Source organism: Pleurodeles waltl, chromosome 1_1 (assembly GCF_031143425.1).
Source record: "Pleurodeles waltl isolate 20211129_DDA chromosome 1_1, aPleWal1.hap1.20221129, whole genome shotgun sequence".
In the NCBI taxonomy this organism is placed as follows: domain Eukaryota; kingdom Metazoa; phylum Chordata; class Amphibia; order Caudata; family Salamandridae; genus Pleurodeles; species Pleurodeles waltl.
The window spans coordinates 899,413,649-899,431,233 of NC_090436.1; the positions used below are offsets into that span (position 1 = coordinate 899,413,649).

The 17,585-nt window shown below is 41.4% G+C and overlaps 1 protein-coding gene across 2 annotated transcripts in view; it reads right to left on the reverse strand.

Moving 5' to 3' along the window:
- VPS13A (vacuolar protein sorting 13 homolog A) overlaps window positions 1-17,585 on the reverse strand; it is a 1,844,906-nt gene that overhangs the window by 1,404,725 nt on the left and 422,596 nt on the right. For both annotated transcript variants that reach the window (XM_069230089.1, XM_069230094.1), the window contains exons 18-21: window positions 16,227-16,425; window positions 16,020-16,134; window positions 5,666-5,802; window positions 973-1,105 (exon numbers count right to left, since the gene is read on the reverse strand). In XM_069230089.1, coding sequence (XP_069086190.1) covers window positions 973-1,105; window positions 5,666-5,802; window positions 16,020-16,134; window positions 16,227-16,425 — 584 coding nt within the window. The remainder of the gene's footprint in view (window positions 1-972; window positions 1,106-5,665; window positions 5,803-16,019; window positions 16,135-16,226; window positions 16,426-17,585) is intronic.

The following is a 17,585-nucleotide window of genomic DNA, read 5'->3' on the forward strand; positions in this document are numbered from 1 at the left end:
ATAGATTCAAAGACAGCTTCAGAGGTTTTTATTGGATACAGTATGCATAAATGAATGTAGCAAAGTATGTGGCATTAAAAGGGGCTTAGTAGTTAGGTATAAATACAGAAAACAACAAACAACATCTAAAACAGAGTTGGGGGGTGGTTGTCAAACCAAGGTTCAAAAGAGCCAGTTTTATGCTGCCATTAGAATAACTACTGATTAAGAAAATAAGGTCCATTTAGATTCATCATAGGTACATTTAACATGCATGCAAAACATAATAATTTGCCAGAGATCCAGCTCCTCAAGCTCTATGTTTAACATAGCGGGCTCTTCGTCTATGATTCCCAAGGAGCCAATGAGTATAATGTAAAGGAGCTCTCCAAAAGATAACTTTCAACTCACCAATAACAGCTAGAACATAAAATGGTATTAGTAAGAGAAACAGCCTTTTGTTTAATAGCAACAACATATCTGAATAGGTAATGATTCTCTTTGTAGTGCCTAGTCTCAATCAAAATGCAAAACAAATAAAAGTTGATGTGATGTTTATGGCAATGACTGACAAACATAGCAGCACATGTTGAGCGGATGCTACAGTTGACTGAACAAAGCCCAACTGTACTGAATGATTTTGGTAAAACCTGTTGTGAAACAAAGTCAATCTTGCATTAAAACATCAATGAAAATGGCAGGAGACCAAATATGCTTACCCAAATGACTAAAAGATGGCGAAAGACTTCAACTTTTGCCTCTACACAAATATATTATTAATAATAAGAGAAAATGTCTCAAACTAATTTGAAAAGATAAGGCTTCCTAGCTGTCTCTTTGATAAATTAAACTGGTAAATAAGAAGCTATTACAGTTTCCATAAAAACAGCATGATTTTAGTCACTCAGATCAATTACTATTTTTTCGCTTTTTCACCTCCTTGCACCAAATCAAACTTTCAAGTTAAACAAGTATGGGATAATATATACTTACTATGTTTGCTATAGAGAAGCTGCATACTGCTGAGCTGTATATCAAAACTTTCATAAGCTCTGGACATAATATCTTCAATGCTGTTTTGCCCGATTTTCAGCTGGGGTAGCTTTTTTCGACTTTTGCTGGTCATCTAAAATGTGAAGTTCTTAATTTGTACATTTGTTAAACATAACAGCACTAACGAAACACATTCACATAAAATGAAACAAAGGTAAAATCGTTGCCAATATACAATGCTGTATTATGGCCTGCAATTGAATAGGTACTGTGATACCACTTAAACCTATGTTTGTGTTGTCATGTACAATAAATACTAGCCAGGATGTGAGGGCTACTGATGGAAGTTGAAAAATGTAACTTAAAGTTTTGTTTTTATTTTATCTCAGCATGTTATTCATTCTATTTACTCTATCAGGAACCTCATTCAAGAAAAACGGAGTACCTTGCTTCTAAACTCAACCTGTTTCATGGCACATGCTTTAGTGGAAGCACATCCCTTGCTAAGTTGAATATCCAAAACCACCAACAAAACAGACATTCCAACAACCTTTTTCTAATAATTAAACAAGATTGTGGAGTACCCTTTTTCTGCAGCACAAATCTGCTCCTTTGTGGTATAATTCTAAAAAAAGATGTAAAAACCCACCTGTTCTCACCCTTCATTCCAACTAAGACTGTAATTAATTGCTTTATTTATTCGTTTGATTTTATATAGAGTGGACATGGCTGAGAGACGTTCTAGTCCTCTACCAACAGAAGGCAATTACAACTGTAAAAATATGGCATTATTACAGTATAAATTAAACAAAGTATAATATTTACAAGATAGTTACAGAATATCTTAACAAATGAAGAATAAGACAAAATATTAAGATTAAGGGAATAAATAAAACATAAAAAATGTACATAATCACGATTACTCACTTTAGCATAAAAGGCCTTTATTCAAACAACCAAGTGTCCACAGTGATAGAAACAATGAAGAAAGGGTAGAACAACATTACTCAATAATACAAAAGGGATTAATACAGTATAGGAAGCAACGGGATAGACTAGCCCCATACACACTGTCATGCTGTGTTAGCTGTTCAGAGTTTTCATTATAAACAGATGCCTGTATGTCTCTGTATCCTGGCATGTTGTCCAGGTATCCTAATAATATAGAAAGCACTCCAGTGCCTTCATGTTTGTGCTTTTAAATATCACAAAGCATAATATTTATGAATCCTAAAAAAGTGCTCTTGACTTCATAAATTGGTAGCTAGTTGGATTGTCTTTTCTGGGTGACAGATGTAGGGCCGTTTAGTAAGAATCCAAATTCGTTTATGTAATACCTACAAGCAATGTTGTAAATTCTCATATAAGGTCAAACAATTATCACCTCCTGTTGTAGCACATTTTGGGTTAAATGCTTGACAGTGGGATTTTACAAAACTTAAGTATACAAAAAAAGTTTACAAAAAAGGGAAGCATACAAAAACAAGTACATGAAAAAGTGATACAAGGAAGTGACAGATGAAAGCTTTGAATTAATCTGAGATAGTATGGTGTTCAAAATAAGGAACTAGGATGCAACCCATAGTAATTACTAGTGGCTAAGATAATTTAAGCATTCCATCCATCACTTTTTTTTTTTATATTTCAGTGTCACCCACAGAGGGACGGCTATATCCATATGTTGCCCCGTGCACACTGTGCTACTGAAAACAGGCTACACCTGGACGATAATCCCTAATAAGGGCGAAACCAGTCCTGGATTGCTTGGGTTCCGGTTCACGGAGGACACAGCCTGGCAGTTTGGGCTGGACTGGTCGCACTAGAGCAGGGTCAAGACTGATTTGTATATGGCTGGATCTAAAATAAGGTGGTGTGGTGTGCAAAATAATAATGGATTGGGATGCAGCTCAGAATAATTACTAGCGGCTGAGATTAATTCAAGCATTTCATCCATCACCTGTTTGTATAAGCCAGTGATAGTGGGACTAATTATAGGTTGAGATCACATAGGTAGAACTGTTTGCAGCTCACATTTAAAGGGTCAGAGAATCCATTGAGATCCTCTCTGGAGTGAAAGCTCAGTGGTGTTGAACACTGCCCCACATGCAGACTCAGTATTGCAATATCCAAGTATTAAATCATTATAATGTGGAGCTGGGAGGCAGCCATGAGGATTTGTACAGTGACAGGTAGTCTTTCCCTGTACAGACAGATGATACCACCCATACTATGATGATACAGAAGTATCCCTGTTGAGAAGGTATGTAATAAAACGGAGGGATTTTACAGCAGATTGCTATGCTGTAAATGTGTTAATTAAAAGCCCTGGAGGTTATGAAGCCTCCATGAAGAATATCAGGCTGATACTTTAACTGTGAATGAAAACTTTTTTGTTTTTTTAGATTTAAATGATTTGGCCTATAAGGCCTTGAGAAAGGACTTTGTATCTTGAAACATGTGTTGGCCAGGGTCACTTAGCAGATTTAGATGCAATATAAACAGGATTAACTGAATAGAAATTTATGAGTTTTAAAAATCAAGACAAACTTAACATGACTGGAAATACAAGGAGCAATGAATTGTCTGACTTTTAGAACACAACGAAGAACCTTAAAACATTTAAATGGTACTATAAGATCTTCATTGCAAAAAGTCAGATGACTGGGATCAACTTGGTGGTGCCTTTATTGAGAATTTTGAATTACTACAAATAATGGAAAACACAAGGTTGGAGGTGTTGATCATGGTGCACCAAATCTGGGACATTTGCTGAGGATTACCCATATTAGATGTTTCCGGTTTGCAGATGGATGAAGAGCTGCTTTTGGCAAGCATACAATTCCTCTTGCAAGCACTAGAGAATAGGTTGCTCTGAGTTGTTGGAGCCAGCCATCAACGAATCTTTCATCACAGAGTGGGTCTACGTTGTCGATGGTACCTTGAACATGGAGGACTTGGGTAACAACAGTTGTTTCAATGCAGCTGTCAACTTTGGTGCTGCGGAAGGATTCGGTGCCGGGTGTCAGATTTGTCACCCCCTTAAGCGCCTCAGTCAATGAGCCCATTGGCTCTAAGAAAAGCCAAGGTATATGTGTGGTCTGCTCTGCAGGTTTCTTTAGGTACCAACCATGGCCCAAAGCTAGTGGTGAACAGGCAGGCTGGTGCTGAATCACTCGGCTCAACACCTGACTCCAGGTGGGACGGTGATCTGCCTTACCAGGGGGTCGCTGTGCAGCAGTGGGTTAGGAGTCGGTAGTGACCATGCTCAAAGTCAGAGTGTTTGGGCTTCTTGAACCTCGAGGTCTTGATGCTATTCTACCTCTGACTTGGAGGGTAAGCTCACCTCCAAACTGGACTGCACCAGATGGGTCTCGGAAGGGCTGGTTTCTCCTTCAACATGGCATTCACCGAAAATGGTGGGGGTGTCCTTGGCTTATCTCTGCATTCTCCAATGGGCCTATCACTGACTGAGTCAGTATCAAAGGGTCTTCTTTGACCTGAAGGAGCGTCATGCCTGGCATGTGGCTTCATCGTGCTCGAGGAAGAGACAGATTGCAAACTTTATGGTGGTCAGCCCCGGGGAACATGGTGCGCCACTGACTGCAGTATTGGAAGGGTGTCATTTTCATCTTTGACCTGGCATTCCTGTTGAGGTGGCACTGGAGACAAGGGGTGGTAAGCTCCGAGAGGGTGCCAGGCCCCAGTGAAGAGGAGCTGATTTGTGTACGGTTGTAGAAGCTTGTCAGGCAACAATGAAGCAAGATAGAGGATCCTTTAGGTTTGTTTCGTCACAACGGGAGTCGAGCTGTCCCGGCTGCAAGCCCTGCTAGGAGCTGAACATAGAGTCTGATTGGTACACATCAGAACCCAAGGGAAGAAAAAAAACAATTCAATAATGGAGTTGGTGGCTATGTTCATTGTCAACTAAGGGAGGAGGAACTATACTTTGTGACTTGAAAGACCGTTTCAAAGAAAAACAAATGAACTTCGAAGCCCATCACTAGATGGCAGGAGAATGCAGAGCTTGTGTCTCTACATCCGCACATGCTACAAACATATTATTGAAATTTTTGAAGCTACCACGACTGAGACATGACGGGTGATAAAGTACAGAGTGTATGGCCTTCTTTTCATAAGATTGGAGGGGGTCAAAATATCTTTAGTTATGTCTGCATCTAGTATTTGGCCATCTGCAATGTAATTATTTCATTGTATAGAGAGTGTTGAGAAATTTAATCTTGACTAACCCTGAAAAAACATAACCCATCTTGGGCATCTGATATTCTGTAGTTTCAATTCCATCTTCTAGGTCATGGAGAGCTCCCCCAACATTTTGTATCAGGTGCACCGTCAACTATACAGCATTAAACATTAGCAATATGGAGAGAAATTAACAACCAAAAAACAAAGATGTACTTGCTCAAAGTGAAAAAGGCAACTGAAAAATAAGTATACTATTTATACATGTCAAACGTGAAACAATGCAACTTAAAACTGATTGGATTTTTTTTAATCTAGCACAAAAAATTATCAAAATTGAATCTTAAGGTGGATCGTCATAATCTGTGAAACAACAGCTTTGTCGGGTACCAGCAGTTACCAAGAGGAGATCTAGGTTTAACGCACATCTACATTCTCAGTCACTCACGTCATACCGCCCATAAAACAGTTACTGGCGGCAATACATATTTACCTTTAGGTTACCAAGATCCAGAATAAGCACATTTGTTGAAGAATCATAAAAGCCACTTTGGGGGACAATAACATAGGAAGCCATGAGATTAATATTCAAATCCAGAACTTTTTGTGTTTCAATAACATACAATAAACCTAAAAAAAAAAAAAGAAGAAAAAAAAGTTTGATATTCTCAAGCTTTTTAAAAATACTATAAGATTATCTTATTATAATTATTTTATTCAACTTTAAAATATATAACTAACACAATTGCACAACAAATGAACATAAAACAGAGCAGTGCTATATTTTTAAATGTTACATTCCTTGTGCCATAATTTACTTTTAACAATATTGTCATCTAGAACACAACAGAGTATGCCAAAAACATTTTATGATTTTCTTCACATACAATTCGCCAGCTCCCTTCAAAGGAAGTACAAAACTGAATGGAAAATAACCTAAGACAGACAAAAGTAACACAATCAATCGTTAAAGGCATTTTTGGAGTCACTTTGAAGAATGCATGCTGCCAGTATTTAGGTTATCTGCCAGTTTTCCTCCATTTATTCTGTACAAGTAAGCATGTCACATTATCAGACTGCACAAAATCTGTTAAATCAATTCAAGACATTTGTGAGAAGACAAGCAAAAGTGAACGTTGATGATCTAACCCCATACTCCCATTTCCTTTAATAAAATGAGCAATGGGATTTGCCTCTAATATCCATTGTAATTCCTACTTTGGTCTCTGTTCTTTATTTTGCTGATCTCTTTGGAAGCTGACGTGAATAGTAGGAGCTCAAAGAGTCATTGTTATGGAAGTGGGAGGTACAAAAACACAAAGGGTTCTGATGCTACTGCAGGGAGCAGGTTGCCAATCTGCATGAGAAGTTGACGCATGGAAGATGGCTTGTCCATTAGAATATGAGGTTGTGGAGACAGTGGGCTGCAATGGGATGGATCACAATGTAGGGAGGGGAGAACCCCTCAAGTTAACAAGCTGCAAATGAATGACAGTATCATACATCCAGATGTGGACCTGCTTCCCCTCTGCACACTGGTTTTGTGTCAGTGCTGGAACAAAGTAATAACTCAGATTACGATACAATTGGACACCCAACTATACAATAAAAGGATTCCGTATATTTTATGTTTATTTCATTTATCTGTCCGTTTTGTGCACCATAAACAGACATGGACATGGTACTCACATTCTGTTAGAGAGATTTTATGAACTGTGTGGCATTACTATGGCACTGCAACAATTTCAGAGTTTGGGTACCATCACTTCATGATCTCAAAGGATCCTTCTCATACTCGAAGTATCAGCAATGCAGTTGTGCTATGTGTGCTATTTGTGTACCTCATTCAGATTGGAGTGTAATGGTCTGTAGGAGTGTTTGATGTCGAAGGTCTTTACCAGTTTCGGTATCTAGTAGTCTGAGCTTGAGACAGTTAAGAGACTAGTCTTGCAGAAGGTCCACATTATTCCTTAGCCAGGCTAACTGGTGTTCTTGTTGGATTTTAACGTTATAGCATATTGTGTGGTCTTGTTGAATTGTACATGTTTTCCTATGTAATTCAAAATATATTTTGTTCCCTCTTACAACAAATATTTATGTATGTAGAGGGGCTACTTTTGTGTCATCCCTACCTGTATAGGTTAGTGTACCAGTTACAAAGAAAAGTCCTCAAAAGTTGGACTGTCCTTTTGGCTCGAGTTATAGGGATTTCAGATCATAATAAAGATGTAAAAAGAAGCTGTGAGCAAGTAGGTGTACTAGGGAGCTCTCCCATTCACCTGCAGCAAATCTAGAAATAAACCAGAGTTCCACAAAATTATGCTTATAGCCTCCGCAGTGAAAGCTTGTAGCCAGAACTCTATGAATGACATGACATTTCTCATGGTTGACAATGAACCCTGTGTTACTAAGACCATGATTATGTATCTGTGTGCAGCATGAAAGAAAGGAAGGAGTGCTTAATAACCCAAACAGACATGACTTTGATTCTTTGGGGGCAGTTAAGAGCAGGTTACTTAAACAAAAGAGGTCATGATTGAGAGCATAGCTGTGTTCATCCATATCAATGAAGTGTACGAGGGAGAGCTTTCAAGCAATAGAGAGAGCTACCATGTGGCTCATCATCTGGAGGTGACACACTGACAATGCTTCTTATTGAATGCAATTAGCTACTTTACATCTCTTGCAGCCTCTATTGTTGTATTGCAGCTGATGCTGTTCTATGGAAGAAATTGTACCTACAATGATTTCTATCCTAAGATGGATTTGGCCTAAACAATAAGAGGGTAGGCCAAGGAACAGAAGAGACGGTGAGGTTAAACCTGCAGGTTTTTTTTCCCCCAGTACATTATCGTGTTCTTTTTGCGCAGTGATCAGAAGTCACTTTTTGACAGACAGTGGTTTTGTTGTAATGTTGCTCTGTTCTTTTTTTCTAGCGCAAAACACTTTTCAGTGTTTACAGCACTTTTTAAATAAATTCACACATATGCATGCGCCACTTTTTTTTTTTAACACTTCACTTTTTTTCTGTGCACGATTGAAATAAAATTATAGTTCATGAATATTAAAGGTTCAATTTATCAGAAAATGGCAATTAGATCTTTACAGGCCTCCTCTGTCCAACTTCCTTTATAGTATACTAATGTTTCTACCACATCTCTTTTCACTTGTCTCCCAAACTATGTCCAATCATACTCCTGCGTCTTTTTTCATAATGTTTCAGATGAGGCACATCTTCAAAAGGCCTACATGCTCCACTTATGAGTAATAAAGTACCAGAATCACCTTCTCTCTGAGCGCCAGCATTCCCCCAGTCTCCACCTCCACTGTTATATGGCTTGGAAACATTGATAAAACAAGCTCATGATACTACTGTTGTTAATGTCCCCCAAGATCCATTAATCTTCTCCCACAGCTCCCCAGATATCCAGTCCTCAAAAGCTACCGTCTCTAAGCTATCAGCAACTGGGAATTGTTCTTCTAGTTATGTGCTTTGGTGTGTGGCAATTGACTGGGACTAACGCCTCTGTAGAGGGCTTTTACCACTCTTAACAGAGAGAAACATTCTGCACGAAATGGGATGTCTACAGGCGCAAGGGATCAATTTGTATTCCAGAGGTAACTATGCATGAACAACTCCCCCCCCCCCCCCCCCCCCCCCCAGCACGTGGGAGTCTAATTTAAACCTAGATTGCACACTTACACCAACTTTTGCCTTAAAGGTCACTTGGTAGCTTAGGTTTAAAAAGCAGATCAGCAAATTTTACAGTAGATGGAAATTCAGAGAAAATCGTCGATTTTATAGTTTAGACTTTCTCCTTCTGACTTCAAAGTCAAAGGTCAGTGTTTAGATCGATTTAACAAATATAAAGAAACATTTGAAGTGGACAAAAAAAGGTGTCATGCCGTGCCGATCAAAGAAGAAAATAAAATCTACAAAGGTCTTAGTCATCAGGGGAGCGGTGATTAATACTGATAAGGCCAAGAGCTACATGAGTCATTGTTTACTTTTAACATTTAGACGATTATCAGATCAAAGCGAAGGATAACGTTATATTTTTCTAAAAGCAACTTTGTTTGCCGCTTCCCGAACATGAGAGATGGAAACGATGCTCAGAGGAGCATGCGTTTAAATCAAACGTTTTTGCCCTTAATATCACTGGACAGGTTTACTCTTGACTACTTGATAACAATTCATTGCCACAATAACTTCCGCATCTCAAGGTAGGTAAAGTAATACAGTGTACTGAGACGAATGGCTTTCTTAATGCATCAACCACGCTGCCTTACTCAATGGCATGCTCCATCAGGACAAGATGGGAGCACCTACATATTTCAAAACCAAATAATAAAGGCATAATCCACTTCGATAGCCATGTTGTACCAATTCACACAATTCATTTTTATCTATTTTTTTAACACGTTCACTGCTGGGGGGTTTGCACACATATGTGCAGAAGATATTTTCATAAAATCAGTATCAGGTTGTTTAAAAGAGTGCCTCTTGGGTCTCTTAATTGAAACCAGACAATCTATATCTTGTTTTCAGATTGAAGGTTAAGTACTGATGTAAACCCTTCATCATTATCTCATTGCAGTTTGAAGATGTAATAAAAAATATGTACTTTTTTTTTTGTGTTTTTTTTAAAAAACAAATGTGATATTTTATTGCATTTCTCAACATGGACAAAAAAGAGCTAATGTAACATTAACCAAGGATATGTGGAATGGAATATCTGGAGCCAGCAATGCGAGATATGTGAGTTTATCAAGGGAATGTAGTCTGCACAATTATATAATATTAGCACATATCACTAAATTGTGGTAGAACCACTGTTTACGGCGCATGGTTCATTAGATGACATATATACTCAAGACTACATGGAAAGCACAAAAGCTTTATATTTCTAATGAGCTATGACCTAAATAATCTATTGGTGCAAGCCAGGACTCCCTTGCCATGAATGGCGGTCCAGTAGAAACTCCTAAATATAACAATACAAATATTGTTTGGTTACTAAAACATCCTTTAGATGTATGAGTAATATACACTATCTTCAGATTTTCTGTAACCGGAAACTTAGGAACTTTTAGCAAGCAGTTAAAGTCCCACCACACAAAGATTCCACCATTTCCCCTCATAACTAGTACCCCAAATGTGGGTGGCTCTATTGCACAGAACGGGTATAGGCCAAAATGTCATCTACTATTGGGCTCGGACATGTGCAACTTCTTTTTCTTCGAAGAATTGTTTATAAGTCACGAGGTACTGCGACTCCTCCTATAGTCTGTACTGCATGTTCATCGACTCCTTTCGCATGGTCATCAACTCCTTGATTAGATTGTTTTTTTGGGTCCTCGGGTGAGCTTAGGATAGGAGCAGTAGAGTGTCAGGAAGGATGAACGATGTATATATAGTTAAAATAAGGTTAAGTGTTTGAAGGAGAGAGGCGTATATGTCAGCCATTAGCTTCTAGGAAGGAGGGTGGATGCTTATGAATCTACAGCATTACACGCTACGAATAGATGCTATAGGAAAGTGGCCATTTTGTACATATTCACCCCAACTGTTTGCCCACTGGGACTGAGGGACTCTAGGTTCCTGCTAAACATGTCCTCAGTGCCAGTGCTCTTTCCCTAAAACGAGTAAAATGTCTAATTGGATCCAACTGTCATAAGGTGGGCTAACCGAAGTGGACACCCAATGAAAGTTTCCACCATCTTGTTCTTGGTGGAACTAGGAATTGTGGGACCGTGTTCTGCCCACTCCCCACAGGAAGTGGTCATAAATAGGGTTTAGTCACCCCAACGGTAAGTAGCCCATTGGCTACTTCTCTACACTCCCCTAATAACCCCTAAATTGATTATTTATGTGGCCCCCTGACACCAAAAGAAAAGATCGGCTGACAAAAGGCTGACTTGTCCTGCAACTGTGCATCCTCAGAAAGCCTAGGAGGGCCTCCAGCACTCCACCACGCCATCAGCATCTCCCTTAAAATGGAGGTGCAACTTCCCTGCAGCTTGCAGGCACCAACCACAACTTCCGGTTCACTGTTCTGCCGACCACTGGGTCCATTGATGCAGCATCCAGCCAGGAGGAGGACACCAAGTTCAGCAGGACTAACATGTCTCCCCACCAAGTGAGAAGACCCCAGGGCCTACCAGTGTCGAACTGCACCAATACCCAGAGAGCCGAGCCCCTTGCAGCAACCAATGCTTGTTTGGGTTCAGATTGGACTCCAGCACCACAATCAGAGACCAGCCGACGAGGGACTTTAGCATCGCACAGGCCATCACCAAGAGTATCCTGGATGCTATGTTTTTGTCCCCTCTTTGCAGGTCCACCCAAGACTAATGGGAGTTTCGACCCAAGACCACCAGATGACCAAAACCCGCTGCACCCGAGCTCCAGAACCTAGGTCCCTTGCTCCCATGACCCCCACCAACCGAGCCTCCCCTCACCCTGCTGGGAGCCCCCAGACTTCTCCTCAAGTCAACTTCTGGAGCTTCTTTCTAGGTGGCCCCGTTCTTCACAATGCAGAGATCAAGGTACTCTACTCAGCAAGCATCTCTGCACCCGGACACCTCAAGGCAGGTAAAACTGTACAATTGGAATTGTAAGTGATCTTGCTCCACTAGTACCCTACAAATGACAGGGGGCACCACAAAACTGTCTGTAAGGATCCCATTTACCGTATAAAAGCACACTGGAGTAAAACTGCTAATTACTTGCAAATTAAAGTACAGTAACAGTATTTACCTTAGAAATGTTTTCTAGTATTGAAACATTATATACAAAGTGTCTATATTTTTCTAAACAATGGTCTCAAGTTTTTTCTTGAGTTTGTCTCAGTTATTGACTGTGTGTTCAACAAATGCTTAGCACTACCATCTGATAAACCTAACTGCTCGCCCATACTATCACAAAAGAGAGCTTTTGGGATTATTATTCTAACCCCTGTAAACCAATAAGGGCCGTCTGGACTACTTGCATAGTGAGCCCCTACATTTGGTACACTATACAAAGATATGTTCAAATTACAATAAAGGAGGGACTCGGAACCAATTGAGGCCCAGTACCTGGGTTCCCAGACCATCAATTCACTACAAAACAAGATACTGTTCCTAAAAAGACCGATGATCCAGGCAAGAAAACCAAACTCAATCCCAACCCAGGGGAGTCCACAGTATCTTGTGGTGCCCTCATGCACCCTTATAGGGATTTCATGTTTCATTATCGGGCTGCTCCACGTATGACCAGCGCTGCAATGTCCTACAGGCCCCCTTGATGGACCAAAAATAATTCAATTGTAAGAAAGTGATCCCTGTGTAACCAATTCAGAATATGAAAGTAATGTTAAAGTAATGCAAAAAACTTTCTTGCAATTGATCCTTTGGTCCTGAAGAAGCACCTTAGTGCCTTAGTTGGGCCACCAGGTGTGAAAAATGTTGACCTGGTTTGTTTAGGCTACGTTTGCACATTAAATCCCTGGCATAGCCCCGATTTGTTATACAGTGTTTTAATCTCACCAAGAGTGCCACAACATTAATGGTCGTAAGTGGACTCTCTTAGATGGTTTTAATTATTCTTTCTCTTGAACTTACAGACACTTTACACACTTGACCCCACTGTTAGGACACACTCACACTGACCACTAACATCATAATATGGAATAGAAGATCTCTGCTAAAGTGACCCGTCAATATTGCAGCGCATGTCCTACGAGGAGCAGCATGATGATAAAGCATGACATCTCTATGGGGTGATTGAGTGCACCACAAGATAATGCATAGGACTCCCCTAAGTTGGGTTTGAGTATGGTTTTCTTGCCTGTTTCAGCTGTCTTTATTAGGAACAGTACCTTCTTTTGTAGTGAACACTACATAGCCAGCTTCTTACAGATGCTTACTGTAGAAAACTCACTCTTTTTGGCATGGTTGCCCCCAATTTTTGCATGCTCATCAGTGTTTAGACAGATGGACCTTTGTAGGAACCCGACTCTGTATATACTATTTCAAAATGAGATATAGTGTGCACAGAGTCCAGGGGTTCCCCAAAAGACTTGACAGACGCAATAATAGATAATACTAATGATTTATTTTTATGGCAGTGTGTTCGAGCAGTTAGGCTTATCAGAGGCTAGTGTTAAGCATTTGTTGTACACACACAAGCAATAAGTGAAAACACACACTCAATGACTTAACTCCAGACCAATGGGTTCTTATATAGAAAAATATTATTTTGTTAAATTATTTCTAGAACCACAAGATTCATTTAGCAGGTAAGCACATTAAATGAAAGGTACTTTGCATAATAATACTTAGAACTTTGAATGGAATCAACAATTTACTTTGAAATGACAAAAATCAATTTTAAAAGTAGACAGTGCAATTTTCAACAGTTCCTGGGGGAGGTAAGAAAAGTACAGTTTTTGAGGTAAGTAACAAACTTACGGGTTCAGTCTCCGGGGCATAGGTAGCCCACCGTTGGGGGCTCAAGGTAACCCAAACACCCAGCACCAGCAACACAGGGCCGGTTAGGTACAGAGGTCAAACATGAGCTAAAACAACGTGGGCCCCTATTGAGACAGGGGGTACTGCGGTCTGCTTGCAGGTAAGCACACGTGTTGTCGGAGGACAGACCAGGGAGGTTTGAAGGAGCACTGAAGGGGCCCCAATTAGGCACAAAACCCACACCCTCAGCGGCACAGGGGTGGCTGGGCTGGGTGCAGTGTGTAAACAGGGCATCGGGTTCTCAACAGAACTCTATGGAGGAACCTAGGGGTCACTTAGGTGCTGCAGGCAGGGCACATGGGGGCTTCTTGGGCAAGCCACTGACTGGGCAACGGTGAGGGCCATCTGCTGGTCGTTGCTGCACCAGTGGTCGGTTTCTTTCGGACCTGGGGGCTGTGGGTGCAGTGCTTCTCCAGGAGATGGATATCTTCGTCCCAGTCAGGAGGGGTCCTCGGGATTCTCTCTGCAGGCATTGTTGTGGGGATCTGGAGAGGTCAGCCCAGGGTGGACAAGTAGTCTGAATCGCCTTGGGATCCTCTCTGGCTAGTTGGTTTCTCTGGGCACGGGCCGGGGGCGTCGGATGCAGAATAGTTTGGACTCACACTTCTGGAGTGAGGTGAGAGTCCCTTTAAAGATGGTTTCTTTGTCTTCTTGTTGGACAGGTACGCTTTCCAGGGGAGTTTCTTGGTCCTCTGTGATGCAGGCAGTCCACTGGAGGCTTTTCAGGTGTGGCTGGTCCTGAAGCATGCATTGCTTCTTCTTTTGCAGCTTTTTGAAACAGGAGATGGGCCGGTAGGTCAGTTGTCTACTTCTCTTCTCAGCGGGGTTTTCAGCGCAGCAGTCCTCCTTTCTTGAGGTCGTCGGGAATCTGAAGAACTGGTTTCAGGGTCGCCCTTAAATAAGGGTGTGTTAGGGTCAGGGGCAGTAGCCAATGGCTACTGTCCGTGAGGGTGGCTGCAGCCTCCTTGTGCCCACTCCCTCTGGAGAGGGGGGCACATCCCTATCCCTATTGGCCTTAATTCTCCAAAGCGAGATGGAGTATTTCCCTAGGAGGGGGTCATTTCAGCTCTGGACACCTTAGGGGTGGTCCTGGCTGAGGGCTAACTTCTTCTTGATTTTTCATTATCCCTCTGGACTTGCCGCCAAAAGTGGGGGCTCGCCCGGGGGGGCGGGCATCTCCACTGGCTGGAGTGACATGGGGCACTGTAACACCAAGCTTGAGGCTTTGAGGCTCACCGCCAGGTGTTACAGTTCCTGCAGGGGGAGGTGTGAGGTACCTCCATCAAGGACAGGATTCTGACCACGGAGTGCACAAAGGCACCCACCCCATGTGGTCAGAAACTCATCTGGAAGTGGCAGGCTGTGGTATAGTGCACTCTGCCTTAGGGCTGTAAGGCCTGCTAGAGGGGTGGCTTACCTATGCCACAGGCAGTGGTTGGTGGGCATGGTGCTCTGAGGGGAGTGCCATGTTGACTTTGTCTTTTCTCCCCACTAGCACACACAAGTTGCAAGGCAGTGTGCAAGTACTGAGTGTGTGGGGGTCCCTTAGGGTGGCATAATACAAGCTGCAGCCCTTTAGGGACCTTCCCTAGCCACAGGGCCCTTGGTACCAGGGGTACCTTTTACAAGGGTCTTAACTGTGTGCCAGGGCTGTGCCAATTGGCTAACAAAGGCAGAGTTTTTGGGAAAGAACACTGGTGCTGGGGTCTGGTTAGCATGGTCCCAGCATGCTTCCAATCAAAGCTGGCATCAACACTAGGCAAAAAGTGGGGAGTGACCATGAAAACAGTGACATTTTCCTACAACCTCTAGATAGATACTGGGTGCCTAGGAAAAAAAGAGACATACTCTATTATGTTAGGCACAACCTCAACACAGACTCCAAGAGTAGGGCTTAATACTTTCAGATCCCATGAGTCAAATCAAGATTGCCTGTTTTCCGGTTATGGTCTGCAAAAGATATTTAGTTTCCGAGGAGTTGTGACACATGGAGTTCACTAGTTTTACAGGGGCTTGGGCACAGAGATGGGAGAAGAATGGGTAACGAGGATATGAACCTGGTTAGAAGAAGATCATAGAGATGTAAGGGAAGTGGTGGATTTAGGAATAGGAAACTGAACATGCGCCTGAGGAATAGAGACTGAGGGCGATGACGCTCACAGTGTGGGGAGAATCGAGCATGTGCCCAAGGCACAGGTGTGACTCAACACATGCCAGTAAAGGCTCTGTAACCCATTTGGCATATCATAAATAGTAAGAACGTACAAGTTTGTAAAAAACGTTATTTTGACATGTTCCAGTTTAAATCATAGACTGGCGTTATTGACAAATACCTGTGGAAGTCTTTTCGCGGAACTCTTCAAGCTTCATCAAAGTTGCCGACGTCAGCTGCTCTAGATGTACATCTTGTGGTGGTCGGAAAAAATCAGCTAAGCTATTGATGGTTATCTAGTGAGAATGTGAAAATTATTAGCCTATTCATCTCATATAGACACAGAAGAACCCAAACAAAAATAATGGTTTTACTACATATTACTTACTGCATCATATATAATTTCCAATGGTTGGGATTCAACTCGAAGTCTCTGGTCAGCGCTCTCGTCCAGTGGATTTGTTTCAAACATGAGGCTCAACAGTGACACACTGTTTTCCACAACATTCCGAGATGACAAAAGACAGGGCACTGATTTTCCCTGCTGTGCACCAGTGACATCAAATGTGCCTATTTTTGCTTCAAATCTGTAATACAAAATCTATAATTTACTATTGGCAGAATTACTATGGAAAATGTTACTTACCCAGAATGCATCTGTTCGTAGTGCTATAGAATCACATGCTCTCCATACTCCTGCCATCTAGTGTTGGGTCCGGATTGTAGCAACTTGTTTTTTTTTGGTTTTTTTTTAAGAAGAAGAAGCTTTTTCGAGTCACAGGATTGGGTGACTCCTCCTTCTTAGTGATAATGTGCATGGGCATCAAATCCTTTGTTATATTATTTTCCTGCTGGAGGGTGAGAAAATAAGTGTAGAGGAAGTATAGAGAAAGAGATGTCCATGCAAATGTAACTACATTTGTACAACTGTATACAAGTATAAAGTAACTGAAACGGTCACAGGTGTCCAGGGGAGGAGGGACGGTGCATGTGAATCTACTGCACTATATGCCACAAACAGATGCTTACTGGGTAAGTAACATTTTCCATTTGATGGCATGTGTGGCTGTAGACACATTCTTTGTATAGACTGTAAAGCGGTGTGTTGTGTTCTACCTTGTAAATAAGCTGGCGGAATGCTGGGCAAGTGACAGAGAGCTCTCTTGCTCACGAAGTTCTTTGTGTAAGTAATAAGAACTCTGGAGAAGGAAGTTCTAGGGCAGTTGATGTAAGCCTTTGGACTATGTTATGGTGTCACAAATAAGGTTAGATGCCTGGACTCAGGATGCAAGAAAATTTGTGGTAAGCTGAAGACAAATTCAAAACAATTTTACCGACTCTCGCGTGTTGGGCTGCAGGTGACACACGTATGTTCTTGTTTTCCTGGGAGTGTATCTGACATGAATGCTCATGTGGTGAAACTACCAGACGTATTCTCCCTGGGTACGAGGCGACTATATTGTGTTGGGTGCCACCTTTTTGGAAGTGTGCTGAAGTCCATAAGATTCCTCTTCATTGCATCAGTACATATTGACCCTAATTTGTTTTTCTCTTCATTTTCCATTTTTTCTCACACTTGCTAACAGTTTGTATTATCACAATGGCTACAACTGCAATGTCACAACCACCTGCCTTCTTATCTGATAAAGGTGAGCCAATTCTGCCATGGAAACGTTGGAAAAACCTATTTGATTCATACTTAACAGCAATTGGGGGTGAAAAAGTTTCTCCAGCGAGAAAGCAAGGT